Source organism: Propithecus coquereli, unplaced genomic scaffold (genome assembly GCF_000956105.1).
Source record: "Propithecus coquereli isolate 6110/MARCELLA unplaced genomic scaffold, Pcoq_1.0 Scaffold439, whole genome shotgun sequence".
Lineage (NCBI taxonomy): Eukaryota > Metazoa > Chordata > Mammalia > Primates > Indriidae > Propithecus > Propithecus coquereli.
Window position 1 is genome coordinate 2,083,471 of NW_012150163.1, and position 20,901 is coordinate 2,104,371.

The 20,901-nt window shown below is 36.8% G+C and overlaps 1 protein-coding gene across 1 annotated transcript in view; it reads right to left on the minus strand.

Annotated features, from left to right (window-relative positions):
• LMBR1 (limb development membrane protein 1) overlaps positions 1–20,901 on the minus strand; it is a 134,900-nt gene that overhangs the window by 14,333 nt on the left and 99,666 nt on the right. Inside the window, exons 12-16 of the mRNA XM_012654150.1 lie at positions 9,811–9,891; positions 5,091–5,167; positions 4,381–4,458; positions 1,014–1,087; positions 685–775 (exon numbers count right to left, since the gene is read on the minus strand). Coding sequence (XP_012509604.1) covers positions 685–775; positions 1,014–1,087; positions 4,381–4,458; positions 5,091–5,167; positions 9,811–9,891 — 401 coding nt within the window. The remainder of the gene's footprint in view (positions 1–684; positions 776–1,013; positions 1,088–4,380; positions 4,459–5,090; positions 5,168–9,810; positions 9,892–20,901) is intronic.

Sequence of the window (20,901 nt, forward strand, 5' to 3'; positions counted from 1 at the left end):
TGTGTGTGTGTGTGTGTGTGTGTGTGTGTATGTAAATACACATATGAAATAAGTTTTCCCCTTTAAATAGGCTAAAGATATAGCATATATAACAAAAAGAAAACAAGCCAGCAGTTCTTATTAGTTATTCCTCTTTGTCAGCCTATGGGAATATTTTACAAAAGATTCAGTCACTATATAAGGCAACAGCCTTTATTATTCTGAAGCCAATGACATAGTGTAGAAAGTCAAATTAACCTCAGGCTACAAAATGTTTCTGAATAGAACTCTTCTGTCTTACTTTAATTATTCAAATTTTAAATACTTTGTCTCTACTACTTGTAGCAACTAAGTTCTTCGGATTTCAAACAAGCTCCTTGAAGTACAGTGAGCACAATCAAAGTTACTCATTAGCAATACGTTTTCTTTAGAAGAAAAAGAGTCCTTTCAGGAGCCTTCTATAGCTAGTTAACAAGCTCTGCAGTTCTATGCATTTACAAGTGAATGGACGACATCCAAATTAAACAGAACACATCCTTTTCCCACTCACTCAGCATTTTGAAAATCTACCAGTTTGTGTTTATGCAGCTTACAAACAAATACCTATCACTGCAAAGGAACCATTCAGGGCAATTACTAAATAAAATAGTCCATTTGTCTTGGGAGGAAAAAGGGAGGCCGTAGTCACCTAAGAATCTATCTTACCTTTGTCATAGTTGTGTCATCCTTCTTGGGAGTAAAGTTTCCAAAAAATCGAAGACTATAGAAACCGACAACAGAGGACACCATCAGATAGCTGTGAGAATCAAGGAAAAAAACTCTCCGAAAGAATGCAAGTTTCCTTAAGTTCTCAGCAGTCTCCAGAAAGTCTTAAGGTCCACAGGAAAACAATACAAAAAGCCACTTTAAGTGCTCAAGGAAGACCAACCTGTTGTTTTTTCTTCTAGACAAATGTCTTAGTAAATTACCACTGCCCCAGAAAATTAGACAGAAAACTTGTTAACAGACAGACCAGTCCATTAAAGAAAGGATACAAAATCAAAATGATTTCAAGTGCAGCTCCCACAAAACCAAAAGTAGAAAGAGAGGCACTTCCTATTCCAGGCCCCTGGAAGGAAAACACTTTTCAGAACTCAATGACATCATTATATTTGGTTTCCCTAAAATTGTTGTTTCGTAAATATAAGACAGTTGAAATTAGGAATGTTTAATACCTGGAAATAACATCTAGACTTTCAAAGCCCAACAAAATATGACATTAGACTGATTTCATCAACAAATACAGCCACCATGTTAACAATTTTAACAAGCTAAAAAAATCTGATTTATCTCAAATGTAATTTAAGTTACTTGTCAAAATGATATGATTAATTAGTAATCTTTGAAAATATTGTTCCTACTTCAGTAGGGAATGATTTTTTTTGCCTATCTCACTGTATTCATTATAAAAGTATTACTTTCTTCGGTATTTTTTACATTCTAGGTAAAGATAGGTTTTGAGATAGGTAAATCATTACGCTTACTTTTATAAAAAATGGGACAATTTGCTACTTGAAGAAAAAATCCTGAATATTCTTAGAAGAGAATTTTTTAAAATACAACAGTACACTAGGAATAGAGTTTATACTATCTGAACACTGAGGCAACACACAAAAATTATACAGTTGAAGTGTGTTAAAATTAAGCTAAGCACAGAAAGAAGGTGAATAAGCGTATCCTGTTTCTTCAGTTGAAAGTTCCCTTTCTTCAAATATTCCTTAGGAATTCAGAGTTATAAAAGACACACCTGCTAACACGGATTTTCTAAAAGTAATGTTATAAATTTTTTCCTAAACATTATACGTATCTCAAAACCTATCTTTACCTAGAATGTAAAAAATACCAAAGAAAATAATACTTTTATAATGAATATAGTGAGATAGACAAAAAATCATTTCCTACTGAAGTAGGAACAATATTTTCAAAAATTACTAATGAAAAGAACTATCTGAGTATGGGTTACTATTTTATGGATCAGCTTAAATTACATCTAACAGAAACACCAGGGATAATTAACACACTAACTGTCATGTGAGTTGTATTTAACTCACACTAGTTTTGAGCCAGGAGCCTAATGAAGCATATGTAAGTCATATGTCTCTACCTTGGAAGCTGTGTGAACTATTTTTCAAGTTGCATATAACTCACGCACAGAAAACAATAAAAAATAACAAATTTTTCATTAAATTAGAGAGGACTATTTTGTTTTTGAAGTTTGTATTCATTTTTGTAGTAAAACACTGTGGCCCCAAGGAAAAATTTTTTTTTCTAGTGTGGTAGTCAATGTGTTAAGAATGTATAGTCAGCCTAATAAAAAATAACTTTTTGTCAATATTCTGAAGAAGAAATAAACAACGCTAATAGAAAGTGATGGGGTTCAGGACACACTACCATAAAATATGGCACTTTGGTGTTTAAGAAAACCTAGAAAGGTCACTCTCTGACCTCCTGCCTTTCTCCTCTGAAGTAGGCCATAAGACTCTCATTGGAGGGGTGCCCTTCCTATGCCTGGAGGAAAGAAATATCGTTATCTCTGAAGACACTGGGACATATCAAAGAATCGGAACAAAAGGGCCTTGTTAAGCTCCCCCTAGTTTATAACCATTAGATCAGACCCCCTTTGCCCAATCATACTTCTTCATGACTGTTCACTGTTTATCAAACTTAAGCATAAACATACACAGGTTTTCCTGATTCTTTGGTCTTCATTTCTGAAGTTTCCTATGACACATACAACTTATCTAAATAAATGTGTCTCCTTTTCTCTTGTTAATCTGTCTTTTGTTATAGGGGGCTCAGCCATGAACCTTGCAAAAGGTGAGGAAAAGATATTACTTTTTCTCCCCTACAAAAAGCTTATTGACCAAGATGGAAAATATTTTGGAAGTGTTCCTTGTCTCAAGAGTAGGCCTACAGGAAGGAGTAAGATGATGTGATTTATCTGCACAGTCACAAAGGGAGCTCCTACAAAGTAAAAGTCATCCTCTACTATGCACTGAGGGGGATAGTAAAATGCACCATAAAATGCACCATAAGGCTTGGGACTTTGTTTTGCTGGTATATTAAAACGTGTTAAAAAGTGAATAGGAAGTCAATACAGTAAATGACTGCTCTATTAGTGGGTTTGGGTATAAACAAACAAACAAAAAGGACAAAGTTGTAGATGGAGAAGGACAGTTTATTATCACTTGTTTGTCTGTAGAAAGAGGCACCTGGAGCATGTTGGTAGGCCTACACTCATGGAGAAGAGGCTGTACCAAAATGTGACAATGGCAGTAACAGATGGCACAAGGTCCTGGGAAGGCTGGGATGGGAGGATCCAAATCAAGAATGTGGTTAAAGGAATTATCTTTTGAAAAAAACAGGGTATCTTTATCGCAGACTGGAGGGAAGGAATTAAGATAGATATCGACTTTTCTCTATGACAGAGAAAGACATATTATCTGGTTCAGAGAGAAATCAGTGACATCAAAAGTCTGGAAGAGTTTCAAAGTCATTGCAATGGCGAATGGAAAAGCTGCTGAATGTGGAAAATACAATAAAATGTCAAAATTTAAATGCCATGTTAAGTATCCAAAATTTTATAGAAACACCTAGAAAAACTATGTCAGTATGAATATTTAGTGGTAACTACCTTCCATACGAAGAATATATTCAAATAGGGTAACTGACAAAATGTCATAAAATCGGCTGGGCGCGGTGGCTCATGCCTGTAATCCTAGCACTCTGGGAGGCCGAGGCGGGCAGATTGTTTGAGCTCAGGAGTTCGAAACCAGCCTGAACAAGAGCGAGACCCCATCTCTACCAAAAATAGAAAGAAATTAATCGGACAACTAAAAATATATAGAAAAAACTAGCCGGGCATGGTGGCGCACGCCTGTAGTCCCAGCTACTCGGGAGGCTGAGGCAGAAGGATTGCTTGAGCCCAGGAGTGTGAGGTTGCTGTGAGCTAGGCTCACGCCACTGTACTCTAGCCAGGGAAAAAGAGTTAAACTTTTTTTCAAAAAAAAAAAAAAAAAAAGTCATAAAATCATTAATTTTTAAACAAGAGAACAGTTAAATCACGAAAAGGAATACACCTCTCTTCTAGTAATTGTACATTTTGATGCAGTTTCATAAACTGAGTGACACTTTTGAGCTCTTATACTTGAAAAAAAGGCCCTGATAATCCAAAGTAAAAAACTAGAAACAAAAATCGTAGTTTACAAACACTGTTTATAAAGGCTGTTTGCATAAGAAAATTCACATGACTTGAAGTATATACATGCAGAAAGGTGAATGTTTTCATTTACTTATTGAAACTCAAGGTATATGCACAGAATACTTTTGCAAAAGAAAGACACTGAAACCATTTTACTTTACCCTTGTTCCCTTTGGCATTGCTGTTTCATCAACCAGCAGGCAAAGAATGTTACAAGCCACCAAGAGGACCGAGATGGACTACAATACAAAAGGTAGGCTGTCAGCTCTCGATTTCAGAAAGTTTTCACCAATGCACAAATATTAAAATCCAAGTAACCAAATGTATGTTTCAGAATAGACGGAAAGCAGTCAAGACCAAAATTCTACATATAACACTAAAGCAATCAGACTACATATAAAACTCCTCAAGAAATCCTAAAGATCCTGCAAATTATTATAATTTTAGAGCTTGTGACAAAAGCTAATAATATAGATCCTTTTACTAAGCGATCTCACCAACTGGAAACACACAACTCTACACACTTCAAAAGTGGTAAAATATTATCAGAACTAATTTCATAATGAAATTTTCATATTCTATCACAGAGTTTGAAGTAGAGTATCTGCAACAGCTTGTGTTTTCTTTTCAAATAAACAAAATGCTGAATTTCCTAATTTCATGAGGATACAATCTTGAGATTTTTTTTTAAATTGCCATTAATTTCCATTTTTACTTTATTGAGTTTTTACAAATAAAGGCACAGATGGATTTTAATCCTATTGATAGAAAACCAGCTTACTAGAAACCATGTTGCTGAAGGAGTCACCATACTCAAGTGCTGAAGTAAATAAAATATAATTTGCTTTTATTTAGGCAAATAAATTCTTACTGTCTCAATAAGAAGGAGAACCATAACAGCAGGATATACCAAATTTCTTTCCCATGCTGAAGCCTTTTTTCGTCTCTCTATTAGAAGAAAAAACAAAATAAAACAATAGATTTCAGTAATTTCCAAAAATTCTCCTCAGATTCACATTTTCATTCCACATATGATCAGTATGCACTACTTTTACATAAATAATTTCTTTTTTGAAAAATATAAATTACACTTAATTTTCCTTCACACACTATAAAAATCGGAGTATTAAAACCCATTTGCTACATTATTAACAGCTCAATCCTGTGATGTTTAAATTTCAGCTCTGGAAAGACATCTCAGTTGTTAAGGAAATATTAATATATTGTCAACATACAGCTTACTTTGAAAATACAGAAACACAGCAGGCCCTCCATATCCACGGTTCTGCAATGGCAGTTTTCAATCATCCACGGATTTTGGTATCTGCAGAGGGTCCTAGAACCGTCCCCCATGGATACAGAGGACCAACCGTATTGTATTTGATATAGACCTTCACATTGGTATAGATATATTTGAATGAATAAAGCAACATGAATAAAAATCCTTCTATTCTTATATCCTGAAGATAAACACTTTCAGTTTTCTAAAGGCTGGCAGCAAACTTCCACTTAGAGCTACAAAGGACTATCTTATCTTACACTAATCCTCATGTTTAGAACTAGTGGAACAGATGTATCGAACCTTACAAAAAAAGAAATCTGCATGAACATATCAGAGAGCTACTAAGACAATGAAAATTGAGGGCCAATACTCTGTGAAGTAAATTGGGGTGAGTCCTCCAGTTTACACTCCCTTTACCTGCAAGCAAATCCCAAAAGGAAGTGGCCCGGCCCCCGGAACCGAAAAATCAATGGGTAACAGGCAACAGTGCTAAAGCAAAGCTTTCAGCAAAGTCCACAGAGCCAGGGAGAGAAACACCGGAGCTTGGGACTATCAAGGCAGCCAGAATTAGAGAAGCTATGATCACAGAAAAAACGAAAGGGCAAAGAAGTGAGCCTGGCATGCAATGCCACTTTCCCTTCAAGGCACCCGTGGCTGAGAAGAACAACAGAAAGATGCAGCTAGAAGACGGAGAAGCAAAGCAAAGCTTCTGTCAGGCTCATGTTTCTTTCAAGGTTAACAACTATAGTTCCTTAAGAAGACAGGGTCATAGTCAAAAACAAAACAATCAGCCTGTCAATTAAGATCAATAAAAAACTATACCCTAGGATAAATGCCAAGCTAGAAACAGACCAGGCCTTGTAAAGACCAAAACCCAGCCTTGAATGATCTCAAGCCCAGATGGATTAAATTGGTATGTCCCTATTCTATTTGTCTACCATAAGCAAAAGTAAATCTTCTCAAAAAAAAAAAAAAAAAGTATCATCCAGAGTTTTAATTTTGTACAATTAATGTCTAACATTCAATTAAACATTACCAGGAGATACAAAGAGGGCAAAAAATACAATGGAAACAGACCCTCAGTTGATCCACACATTGGACTTATCAGAAAGATGCCTTAAAATAAATGAATGATATGTTCAACAAAATAAGTGACAAAATGGCAAATTTCATAAGTAAATTTGAATCTATAAAAAATAATCAAGTAGAAATTCTAGAACTGAAAAATACTGTAACTAAAACGAAGAATTCAATAGATAGTTTTGACAACAGTTATAAATAGCTGAAAAGACACTGAAATGAAAAACAGACCAGCAGAAAATATCACAGTCTGAGCATGGAAATAAAAAAAGGAGAGAAATACAGAAAAAATGTAAGAGTAAAAAAGTCTAGCATATGTGTAATTGCAGTCTGAGGAAATAAAAGAGAATAAGGCAAAAGGAATATCTGATAAGATAATGGCTAACAATTTTCCCAAATGGATGAACGGCATCAAGACACAGAGTCATGAAGTGACACAGATTTCAAGAAAGAAAAATACAAAGAAAACACATCTAAGCACATCAGAGTAAAACTGCTAAACAAAGACAAAAAGAAAATCTATAAAGCCCTTAAAAGAGCAACAATATGACTTTTAACCAGAAATCAGAAGACAACAGAATGACATCTTTTTACAGTTGAAAATTACCAAATAAGAATTCTAAATTTTGTTTAAAAAAGAAGCCCTACAAATGAGAAAACAAAGTAAATATGTTTTCAGATAAACAAAAACTGAGAGAATCTATTGCCAGCAAACCTGCAGTAAATGAAATACTAATGGGTATTTCTCAAGCAGAAGCTAGATGAGCACTAGAAACAAAAATAGTGGGGGTCTTGCTGGGGGCCTCACTTATGGTATTCCTGTAAGTGAGGAACTTTGTTCTGGGATGCAGCTAAGTTACTTGGAAACAGTTTGATTATTTTTGTCTTGCTTCAAAGACTTGTTAGGCTACACCAGAGCGTCATTGCATCTCTGGCCAATTAGTCCCCACTTCTGAGGCAAGACCTTTCTATGACTTCTATCCAACGTCCTGTGATCTGCGAGGAACAAATCAGGAACATAAAATTAGAACACCAATGAAATACCATTTCACACCCACTAAACAGGTAAAAAATTTTAAAGTCCAACATTGTCAAGTGTCGGCAAGGCCCTGGAGCAACAGGGAATACTGCTCACCTCTAGCAGAATGCAAAATAATACAACTACCTGGGCAAACAGTTCGGCATTATCTACAAAAGTGGTACAGGCACAGACACAATGATCTTATAATTCTATGTCTAGTATGTACCCTATAAAATATATACCAAGAGATATGTACAAGAATGTTCATAGAAACATTATTCATAACAGCGAAAAGCTGGAAACATATCTAATATCCACCAACAGCAGGATGACTAAAGTACCTTTAGGCAATATGGTGCTATTAACAGAAATGAAAATGAATGAATGACATTTGTTTTGACTTTCAAAAACAATACTGGACTTCCAGTTCTGAGGAGGATGGAGCAATAACAGGGACCAGATTTACCATCCAGCTTGAAACAATTAAGAAACCAAAAAATACATATATATGAAACAACAGTTTTCAAGATATTGGACTTTGGATTGTGGAGGAACAATGACCTCCAAGAGACGGGAAACAGCGTGAGCCCTGTTTGACACAGCTCACCATCTTGAGAAAATTTCTAGGCCTTGGTGCAAGGAGGAGGAACCCAAGCTGAGCCCAGCTCATTTCTTGAGTTGAGGACACGAAATGGGAGTCTGGGGAGACTAAGGCAGCTGGAGTTCGCAAAGCAAAGTACCAGAGAGGAGACTGCAGCACAGAAAAAGCACTACAAGGACCTGCAGGGGTCACCCTCGAGTGTTCTGCAGAGTAATGGTTGGCTCGGGCATGTGAGGAAACAATCCACTGGTGAAGAAGAACCACCCAAAAATAGGAGAGCAAACACTACTCGACCATCATGAAGGGCCAAGACAGTGCCTGCTCCCACAAGACAGTACAAAACCTCACAGATCACAGGACGTTGGATAGAAGTCATAGAAAGGTCTAGCCTCAGAAGTGGGGACTAATTGGCCAGAGATGCAATGATGCTCTGGTCTAGCCTAACAAGTCTTCGAAGCAAGACAAAATTAATCAAACTGTTTCCAAGTAACTTAGCTGCATCCCAGAACAAAGTTTCTCACTTATAGGAATACCATAAGTGAGGCCCCCAACAAGGCAAAATTCACGAGGTCTGTTTACTAATCAAAAATTGCTAGTCATGCAAAGCAGCACAAAAATACAACTAATGATGAGGAAAAAATCAATCAAAACTTATCAAGAACTAACACAAATGTTAGAATTAGCAGACAAAAACATTAAAAGTGTTGTCATAGTTGCGTTCCATATTTTCAAAAAGTGGAGGACACAGATTAAACATGTGAAAATTAGAGACATGAAAGATATAAAACAGGTCCAAATGGAATTTCTAGAGATGAAAACTGCATTGTCTGGGGGGGGTGCAGAGGGAGAACCACCAGTTAGAATTAAAGGTAGATTAGACACATAAAGAACAGATTAGTCAAAGTGAAGACATAGCAATAGAAACTATACAAAATGAAGCACACAAAGAAAAAAGACTAAAAACTAAAAGAACATTCTTGAACTATGGCTTAACAGATATGTCCTGAAAAGGTAGGCACAGAGGGGAAAAGAAAAACTATTTGGAGAAGTAATGGTTGTAAAAAAATATATATATTGATGCAAAACAGCAAAGCACAGCACAGTAAGCAGCATATTAAAAGGATTATATACCAAAATAAAATGTTTCCAAATTAGATGAAAACTATAAATTCCTAGATCTAAGGGACTCGATGAACCCAAAGAACAAGAAATATGAAGAAAACTCCTCAGGCATATCACATCAAATTGCTCAAAATCAATGATAAAGAGGACATCTTAAAAGCAGATACAGAAAAAGCACATAAAAAGATAAGTATGACAGATTACTTGTCAGAAATAATGCAAGTAAAAAGATAGTGGAGCAACATCCTTGAATATCAACATCTTTGAAAAGTCATTTTGTATATACACAAAACAAAAGAAGGTAAATAAATACATACTCATTCTTTCTCCAAACTAGAAGACAGTCTTTTTCAATGAGGTTAGACAGATTGAAAGCTTTTAACATAAATTAAAGATTTCATAAATTTTCAAATATTTTAGACTGCAGTAAAGTCTTAATAAGAAACCAGGACCAATAGACAAGTCAAGAAAAAAAAGTACAATACCTAATTTTGTCTTAAGAGTCTTTACATTTTCAAGCTCTTGTTCCAACTCCATCATGCTGTATTCCACTGATGAAGACAGCCCTATCCAAAACAAAAACATTCAGAAGTATAACAACAGAATCCCTAACATTTTAGAACAGGTAGCCCTTTAATTAAAATATAAAATATCACATGGCAAACCCTGATAATTGAAAATAAAAACAAACGCCACTGTCATCCACAGAAAAGTACATCCACATCTGTACCACTTAAAACCACAACGTTCTTGCTGATTAAATATTACACATTTCCTAAAAAATGTATTACCTTGGTAAAATTTTTATTTGATCAATTACGAATCTTCATCACAAAAGCCTCATGTGCTTACTGGGGAAAGTGAAAAAATCAAGACCTTCTTTGCTCCCTCTCAACTCCCGAAAGCGACAGTTGTTAATAGCCTGGTTGACACTTCCATACCTTTCTTCATAAACATTCATACATACATATCATACATACGGTTTTTATTATATATTTCATACAAATGGGGTCAAATCAGACACATTACTTTGCCATTTGCTTTCCTAGTCAATAATATGTTCAAGTTGACAGTATCAACTCTTTAACAGCTGGATAATATTCCATATGGATGTACTACAGTTTTATTCAGAACTATTCCATTTATCGATATTCAGGTTTTCTTCAAATTTTTGCCAATGCAATGTTGCAATAAACGTTTTCATATGTACATCCAGTACATTTTGGTTCCAATTATTTCTATAAGACAGATTCCCAAAATTCAGACTGCTGAGTCAAAGGGTATGAGCATTTATATTTGAAGAGATATTTAGAGGTTACTTCCTCAAAATATTCTAATAATTTACATCTCTATCAATAGCTTTGAAAGTACCTATTTTCCAATATCTTCTCCAGTAGATGTTATAACTCTTGAATTTTTGCCAATTTGACAGATTAAAAATATTTTCTTGTTACTTTAACATGCATATCCCTAAATGTGGTTCAGCATATTTTCATGTTTATTAGTCATGTGGATTTTCCCTATTCATATTTTCTGCTTCTTTTTCTAATGGTTTGTGTATCTCCATATTCTATTTTATCTGTTGAATTCTGCCACAGTTTGGATATTTGACCCTCCAAACCTCATGCTGAAATCTGATCCCCAATGTTGGAGGTGGGACCGAGTAGGAAGTGTTTTGGGTCATGGGGTGCATCCCTTATGAATGGCTTGGTGTTCCCACTCTTTTAGTTCCCGCGAAAGCTAGTTATTAAAAAGAGCCTGCCATTTCCCCCCGCTCTCGCCACGTGATGTCTGCACATACTGGCCCCCCTTCCCCTTCTGGCGTGAGTAGAAGCTCCCTGAAGCCCACACCAAAAGCAGATGCTGGGGCCATGCTTCTTGTACAGCCTGCAGAACCCTGAACCAAATAAACCTGTCTTTATAAATTACCCAGCCTCAGGTGTTCCTTTATAGCAACACGAATGGACTAAGGCAAATTCCGAAACAGATAAAATCCCCCACCACAACTGCACTTTCATTAGGTTCTCTCAGCTTTTAAGATTTTTTTTTTCACTATGCATTTGGCTGCTGAGTTTTGGGTGGAGGGTTTGTATTTTTTTGATCCTCATAAGACTGTTACAGATTCCTTATAAATCGTAACTTTTATTATTTAATAATGACCTGGTTTGTCTTTAATGCTTTTTAACTTAAATTCTGTTGTGTGGACTTTGTAAGTTCTACTATCTTTGTGTTTTTACCTGTCTTGCCTGCCTGCTTGCTTGCTTACACAGATGCATACTCCTTTAATCTTAACCATGCTTTTTTCTCTTATCCAGCTGAAACTCATTTGAGGTTTAACCTATATCAGTTAGAGTTCATAGGTTATAAGCAACCGATACTGACTCACTAGTTAAAAGAGAAAAGGAATTCATGAGCTGGAACCAGTAGGAAAAGCTTACAGTAAAGAAAGCAGAGGAAACAAGACAGTCAGGAGCTCCAGGTGGCAGGAACAGACGGGTGGTCCTCCTCATATTGTCATAGCTGGGATGATTCAGTCTCAACTACTTTCAGTCTTTATGTCACTGTGATCAAGAATAAAAGTCTAGGGAGCAAGTGTTCTAATGACGTGGCTTAGAGTCACAATGTCGGCTCCTTAGAAAGGCAGAGAACTTTGACAAGCAGTTCCACGGATCTTTTCTAACAGGGGAAAACAGCAAATCCAAGTCAGGTGCTTTACTAGAAGAAAGGGCAACAGGTGCTTGTAGCAAAAATGGGAAATATGGGTTGAATAAGCCAATCCAATAGGCTCTGTTCTTTAACAGTCAAATTTAGTCCATCTACATTTGGCAAAATGTAGTACCTGCATTCCATGTAATTTAGTATAATAGCTAATAAACTTCATTTTATACTTCTCATACCACTTGCCTTAAGTTTAGGTGATTTTTAAAAGTTTTATCTTTATCACAGTGAAGCACGCACATAGCTCCAAGTGCCAAACATTTGCACAGGTTTGTTTTCATGCCCTCCTCCCTTCTAGTTCCCCAAAGACAGTTGCTTAGGCGATTCTTTTGGCATTTGTCTTCCTTTCGTTATTTCTTTCTTCCCAGCGTTAAGCATTCCCTGTTGCCTTCCCATTGTGGCAGATGAGAATTCAAGTGTCTGACCTGCACACCTCTTCACTCCTTCCCTTCTACCAATATGACCGTACCAGTAATTTTGGCTAGATCCATCTTCAATGTCTGCATTATAACAGAAATGCTATTCACTGCTTACCCATGTAGTAAACTAGGACCAGCTTTCTTTTCTTCTTTAACATTGTTCCCACTCCGAGAACTAGCAATTTCTTTTTTTTTTTTTTTTTTTGAGACAGAGTCTTGCTCTGTCACCCTGGCTAGAGTCATCCTAGCTCACTGCAACCTCAAAGTCCTGGGCTCAAGCGATCCTCCTGCCTCAGCCTCCCAAGTACTCAGGACTACAGGCACAGGCGCCATGACACCTGGCTAATTTTTCTATTTTTAGTAGAGACGGGGTCTCACTCTTGCTCAGGCTGGTCTCCAACTCCTGAGCTGAAGCAATCCTCCCCGCTTGGCCTCCCAGATTGCTAGGATTACAGGCATGAGCCACAGCACCCGGTCATTTCTTTTTAATTTGCTTGATTTTCTAGGTACTTAACATTAATTCAAAGCCAAACTTTCCTGCCAAATGTCTTTATTTTCTCTTGGTTTCTATATTCCTCGGTTATGCTATGAATTTCACTTTCTGGAAGACATTCCCACTCCAGTCTTTAGGGCTGCCCACTCTAGACTGGCTGCCCTCCGTGCACACTGTCACCCTGGGACCAGCCTCCCTTGTCTCCTGCGGAGCGCCTCGTATTTCCCACACAGCCCGTGTCTCTTCTTGATTTACTCCTTGTTCAGGTAGGGCATATCCTCCAGTGGCTTGCTAAGAAAACATGAAGAGGGGGTAAATTCTTGGAGACTATGCAAGTCTGAATATTTTATCTTTGCTCTTGTAGTTTGGTGAAATATAAAAATCTAGGTCAAAACTAATTCTCCTCCAGAGAGAGCCCTTCAGAATTCTGAAATCATTACTTCATTGTCTTCCAGCTTCTGATGTTGCTTTTGAGAAGTCTGCCACTATTCTTATTCTTGTCCCTTTGAATGTGAATGGCTTTTCTTTTCCCTTTCAAACCATGTAGGATCTTTGTCCCCAATGTTCTTTCTGTGAGTCCATTTTTATGTGTTGGGCACTAGGTAAGCCCTTTCAATCTCCAAATTCATGTCCTTTAGATCTGAGAAATCTTCTTGATTTTGTCATTTCCGCCACCATATTCTCCCTCCTCTACTTGGAATTCCTATGAGCTGGATGTTGGATCTCCTGCACTGGTTCTCTAATACTAACTCTTCTCTCCTATTTTCCCCATTTTTGTCATTTTGACCTATTTTCTGGAAGAGTTCTTTATCTTCCAATCTTTTAGATATGTTATTACTTCTAAATTTCAAGAATCCCTTTCTGCTCACTAAATATCCCATTTTTATGGAACCCTGGTCTTGCTCACGAATACAGCCTCTGTGTTTCTCAAGATATTGGTGGATTTATTTTGAGACTTTTTCTCCTGTGCATATTCTGTCTCCCCCAAGTGTTTCTATTTGTTTGTTTGTTTCATATGGCAAGGTTTCCCAGATGTCTGGTGAGCCTCAGTTTGTTTGCTCATATTTAAGAATAAAGCACTAAAAATGCTGATTTGAAACCCAATACTGTGTTGGTAGGACTTGACAACAGTGAGATTTCCTGTAGAATAATCTAGCTGTGTTTTTCATTGAGGACACCTTATTGCTAGACCCTCTCATCCTCTCAGGCTGGATGAAGTCCCCAGCTAAGACCCTTTTTACCTCTTTCTTGGAGGATTAAGCCTGGCTATCCAAGTGAAGGAAGATGGAAACCTATGCATTTAGTCAAGCACTCACTGAATCCTCTGCTTCTACCCGCAATTGTACCTAGGTCAAAGACTCTCTGTTTCACTCTCTCTGGAGAATAACCCTCACTCTTCTGCCAGGGTGGGAAAGAGGCAGTTGCCTGGTACCTTGCATGGAGGGAAAAGATGTAGGGATCAAACTCTTTCATAAAGAGGATTTTCAACCAATCCTTATGAAGTGGCTAACTCCACTTCATTTGATGGTGCCACTTTTTGAGACTTTGGAGGACTCTGCCATCAAGCACAGATGGCATAGAATTCAGCTTCCTTGGGTGGCTAAATTGGTTACTTCCAAAATTTTTCCAGGTCTGCTAAATTCCAAAATTTTATTGTGGTTTTCTCCTCTCAACTTCTCATCCTTTTATATTTATGCTTCTCTGAACCTCAGTGTTCTCAGCTGCAAAAGGGGGTGTATTTATTAGGATGTTTTCCACTGAATCGGGAAACTCAACTCAAATTAGTTTAAAAAAAAGTAAATAATTTCATATAATTTAGACACAGAGTGAACTTCAAAGTAGATTTTTCCAGTAGCTCAACAGTGACATCAAGGGACTAAATTCTGCCATCCATAAGTTGACTTCATAGGAAGACTTGTGCTCTTTTTCCTTTCATGTAATTTTGTAATTTCTGATTATTTTATTTTGTTCTTTATTCCTTCATTTTCTTCTCTACCCAGATAGTGAAACTTTTGTTTATTCATTTCCCCATGTTCATCTGAAACTTCAATGGTTACTTTCCCGTTCTTAATACTCATATTTTTTCATTATATTATCAACATACCACAGTCCTAATGCTGCAGGGATGCTTTGCTGGGTAATTTACCCTATGCCAAGGTGAAACTCTCACGACACTTTCATTCTTCCATATTCTTTCACTGCTTCCTACCATCCCCTCAACTCCTGGATCTTGCTAAGATTGTTTTAAAAATATTTAGTTCAAGACTATTACTAAATTTTTCCTTCAGTATGGAAGTCACTGCCTGGCACAAATGAGACAGTCAACATACAGACGTAAAATGAATGAATTGATGAACAAATGAATGGATGCCTTTTTCTTTCCACTAATATATACATGACATCTTTGGGAACATATGAGTTTTGTTTTTGTTTTTGTTTTTAGAGACAGGGTCTCACTCTGTTACCTAGGCTAGAGTACAGTGGCATCATCATAGCTCACTGTAACCTCAGTCTCCCGGGCTTAAGCGATCCTCCTGCCTCAGCCTCCCGAGTAGCTGGGATTTCAGGCACGCGTCACCATGCCCGGCTAATTTGCCATCTTTATTCTCTCTTTACAACTATAGATATTATTCTGTAATGCTTAGCATGGGAAGCTTGATGTTGATCTCTTTGTTCTTTGTAAGGAATTTTTCTATGTGAAAACTTGTAAGATTTTTTTCCCCTGTGATTCTTGGAATTCAGGAATCTTATAAGATAAATCCAGATCTTTTAAATTTCCTGTTTAATAATCTTGCCTAGGACTCTGTGTTCTTTTAATCTCCACTCGTCTCTTTCCGAATCATTGAAATTTTTTTTTATTATTTACTTACCTACTTTTTCTATTTGTTCCTTTTTCTCCTTCTAGATGTCTATTATTTACATTAGGTATCTTAGCTCTCTAGTCCATCTCTATTATTTCTTTTTTTAAAATTTTATTATTTTTTATTTCAGAGTATTACGGGGGTACAAACACTTTGGTTACATAAATTGCCTTTGCACTGCCTCAGTCAGAGCAAGCGTACCCATCCCCCAAAGGGCGCAGACAGCATTCATTAGGTGTGAATTTACCCATCCCCTTCTCTTCCGTCCCACCTGCCTGACACCCTATGAATGTTACTTCCCATATGTGCACATTAGTGTTGAGCAATTAGTACCAATTTAATGGTGAGTACATGTGGTGTTTGTTTTTCCATTCTTGTGATACTTCACTTAGAATAATGAGCTCCAGCTTCCTCCAGGATGATACAATGGGTAGTTCACCATATTTTTGTGGCTGAGTAGTACTCCATGGTATACATATACCACATTTTATTAATCCATTCATGTACTAATGGGCACTTGGGTTGTTTCAACATCTTTTCAACTGTGAATTGTGCTGCTATAAACATTCGAGCGCAGGTGTCTTTTTTATAGAATGTCTTTTTTTCCTTTGGGTAAATACCCAGTAGTGGGATTGCTGGGTCAAATAGTAGGTCTACTTTTAGTTCTTTGAGGTATCTCCATACTACTTTCCATAGAGGTTGTACTAGTTTGCAGTCCCACCAACAGTGTATGAGCGTTCCTATCTTTCTGCATCCACCCCAACATTTGTTGTTTTGAGACTTTTTGATAAAAGCCATTCTCATTGGAGTTAAGTGATAACTCATTGTGGTTTTGATTTGCATTTCCCTGATGATTAGAGATGTTGAGCATTTTTTCATGTTTGTTGGCCATAAGTCTATCTTCTTTTGAAAAGTTTCTGTTCATGTTCTTTGCCCACTTTTTAATGGGGTTGTTTTTTTCTTGCTGATTTTCCTGAGTTCTATATAGATTCTAGTTATCAGCCCTTTATCGGATGTACAGCATGCAAATATTTTCTCCCATTCTGTAAGGTTGTCTATTCACTCTAGTGATAGTTTCTTTGACTGTGCAGAAGCTTTTTAATTGGATCAGCTCCATTTATTTTTGTTGTTGCTGTAATTGCTTTTGGGGTCTTCTTCATAAATTCTTTGCCTAGGCTAATGTCTATACGAGTTGTTCCAACATTTTCTTCTAGAATTCTTATGGTTTCATGCCTTAGGTTTAAGTCTGTTATTCATCATGAGTTGATTTTTGTGAGAGGTGAGAGGTGTGGATCCTGTTTCAGTCTTCTACATGTGGCTATTCAATTTTCCCAGCACCATTTATTGAATAGGGGTTCTTTTCCCCTGAATATGTTTTTGTCTCCTTTGTCAAAGACCAGATGGCTATTTGAGGATGGTTTTATATCTGGGTTCTCAGTCCTGTACCCATTGGTCTATGTTTCTGTTCTTGTGCCAGTACCATGCTGTTTTGGTTACTATAGCCTTGTAGGATAGCTTGAAGTTTGGTAGATTGATGCCTCCCAATTTGTTCTTTTTGCTTTAGATTGCTTTGGCTATATAGGGTCTTCTCTGTTTCCATACAAAGTGTAGAATTATTTTTTCTAGATCTGCACAAAAATGATATTGGTATTTTAATAGGGATTGCACTGAATCTGTAGATCACTTTGGGTAGTATAGACATTTTAACAATGTTGATTCTACTGACCCATGAGCATGGTATGGTTTTCCACCTGTTTATGTCCTCTGTTATTTCCTTCTTCAGTGTTTCATAGTTCTCCCTGTGGAGGTCTTTTACCTCCTTAGTTAAATATTTTCCTAGGTATTTTATCTTCTTTGTTGCTATTGTGAAAGGTATTCAGTCTTCAATTTGGTTCTCAGTTTGACTGTTGTTGGCATATATGAAAGCTACTGATTTGTGTACATTGATTTTGTAACCTGAGACTTTGCTGAATTTATTTATCAATTCCAGGAGTCTCTTGGCAGAATCTTTGGGGTTTTCTAGATATAAGATCATATCATCAGCAAAGAGCGATAGTTTGACCTCTTCTGCCTCCATTTGGATGCCCTTGATTTCCTTCTATTGTCTGATTGCTCTGGCTAGGACTTCTGGCACTATGTTGAATAGAAGTGATGATAAAGGGCAACCTTGTCTGGTTCCAGTTCTAAGTGGGAATGTTTTCAATTTTTCCCCATTCAGTACGATATTGACTGTAAAAATATGGAACGCTTCACGAATTTGTGTGTCATCCTTGTGCAGGGGCGATGCTAATCTTCTCTGTATCGTTCCAATTTTAGTATATGTGCTGCCGAATTGAGCACCATGGCTATTATTTCATTAATGATTTCCTTCTCTTTGTACTGTGACATGAAATAGTTCTTCCACTTGATTCTAGCAGATGATTAACTAAATTTTCAGAAGGACTGTATTAATTTCCTATTGCTGCTGTAACAAATTACCATGAGGTTTTTGGGTTAAAACAACACATATTTATTGTTTCACAGTACTGGAAGTTAGAAGTGCTAAAATCCAGATGTGAGCAGGACTGTGTTTCTTCTGGAGACTCTAGGGGGAAAAGTATTTCCTTGTCTCGTCTAGCTCTGAAAGGCCACCTGCATTCCTTGGCTCATGGCCCCTTCCTCAAATCACTTCAACCTCCGCTTCCACTCTCATGTCTCTTTTTCTGACCCTCCTGTCTCAATCTTTCACTTAGAACAACTCTCATGATGACACTGGGCCCACCAGATAATCCAGGATAATCTCAAGGCCTTTAACTTTATCACATCTGCAAAATCCCTTTTACCATGCGACGTAACATATTCACAGGCTCTGGGCATTAGGACTTTGACATCTTGGAGGACCATTATTTTGTCTACCATAAGGACTATCTCATCTTTTGTTTGTCTATTAAGCTTTTAATTTTTTTTTAAGTTCCAGACATTTTTTTCCTTTTCTAATTACATCTCCTTGAAAGTTCTTATTACTTTTGGGGGCTAAGTACAAATTCTTATTTGTTTCTCCCATTAATTGTTAACTTAAGTGGGAACCACTTGTTCTAGATATTACTCCTGGTCTTCTTCACTCAGCCTTAAACAAGTAGCAATTTTTCTCTATCTGCTGCTGTTGTTTCCTTCACACCTAATCTGGTCATACAGTCCCTCAAACAATAACAAACCAACTAGAAGGCTCAGCAGGTCCTATTCTTGGGAACTAGGGACCAACTGGCCAGAAAAACTGATTCAGGAGAAAGAAACCTCACTGGGTCTCTCTAGGTGCAAATAGTGGTCCTTTCTCAAAGGAAGAGGCTGATGGGAGGATTCAGTCCAACAATGCAAGTCAGCAGGACCAGACCAACCTCTGGAGCAAGGGGGCAAATGCAGTCTCACTAAGGAATTCAGAGGCCTCCAGCACTAAGCCCCCCTGGGGAATCACAACATCTCAGTCTTATCCCAGGCTTCCAGAAGTAAGTCCCATCCCCTTTGCGTCTCCTTGTTCGCTTCTGCCCATTGCTGAAGACAGAGCACATAATACCCTTTCTTTTAAAGAACCTGAGGTCTCAAATGCACTGAAGTGTTATATAGTATTTCCAGAGCTCATCAGTTCGACCGTTTTACTTGTTAATATGTAACTGACATACCTGTAAGAGAGTAAGGATAAAGACGGTACAGAGGTATTGATGCAAAGCTACTAAACTTTTGACTACGAATTTAGTTTGTAGATTCTGGCAGCCAAAGCAAAAGGGGAAGCAATTAAGTTACAGAATTAATGAACATTTCCATATAACGAGGAGATTTACAATAAGATAGCATAGTTTTACAAGATTTTCAAGTACCTTTGAATCAAAACTCAAACTATATAATAATCTTAGTAATAAGTATATTTTGCCCTTTATCCTAATTCTTTATAAATTAAATGGTGTGTATCTGTAATTAAAGCTCATTTAACTTCTGTATCTCATTAATTAGAAATACAATTCCAAACTACATTTCATTCCCTATGCTTTTAAAGAAATATTATTTCAGTAATCAATTCAAGGCTAGAAAAAACAATCTGATGAGTATTCAGAATTTTGAAAGGGAACGGATATCAGAATAGACAGTATTCCTGCTGCCGATTTGAAATTAAGTGAAAAGACATAAATGCCTACTATGTGGGAATGTTGACAAAGCTCAATACAAATGTCTAGACTACTCAATGTATGATTTTTCAAAGGAAAATAACTGAAGTGGCATTTCTGAAATGCTGTGCTTTTCTTTTCAGGTGATACAATACTAGGCACATAATAGGTAATTAATAAATATTGACTTGCATACACAATTCAAGAATACATTCTTACTGTCCTCAAATAAATCATGCTTTTATTAAATGACTAGATTCATCTGGAATAACACAATATTCAGGACATTACCATCCTTTATTATATGGTAATATATCCAACTTAAGTGGAAAAGTAAGCTTTCTTTGGCAGAATATTTCACCAGAAGTAAAGGATGGCTATTGAAAGAAATTATGACACACTGCAAACAAATACTGACATATTACGTGGATTTAAGTTGCACCAAAAAATTAAAATATCCTGAAGAACTGTATTATCACTACTTTATTTCAAAATGAATCTAAAATGTTTAATGTCAGCATTGTCTAGTCAATAAGTCAAATTGGTAGACAAAACCTGTTTGGACAAGTCATAAAAAATAAAAAGGGATTCTCCAAGAAAACCACAAAGCAGCTCATTTAAGGTCAATTTAACGGTATTATTCTGTTTTTCTTCCAGCCCTGACATAAGATTTCACTACCTCAAAGGAGATTGTAAGAGTATCTATTTGCATTCCCCTTAGGTGACTGGCAGTTCAACACCAATTAGTTCAAAATTACACTGTTACTAGCATGCAATAAAAACAACATCTTTCATCTTTCTTACATAGGTAAGAATACCTTCAGAGCCAATAACTTTGATCAAATAAGTATTTTTGATCCTGCCCCACCCGTCTCTTCGGATTCAGGAAAACTAATAGCTGAAGGCAACTCTTCCCAGCTTTATTCTTAGGCTGAGAAACTAGTGTAGT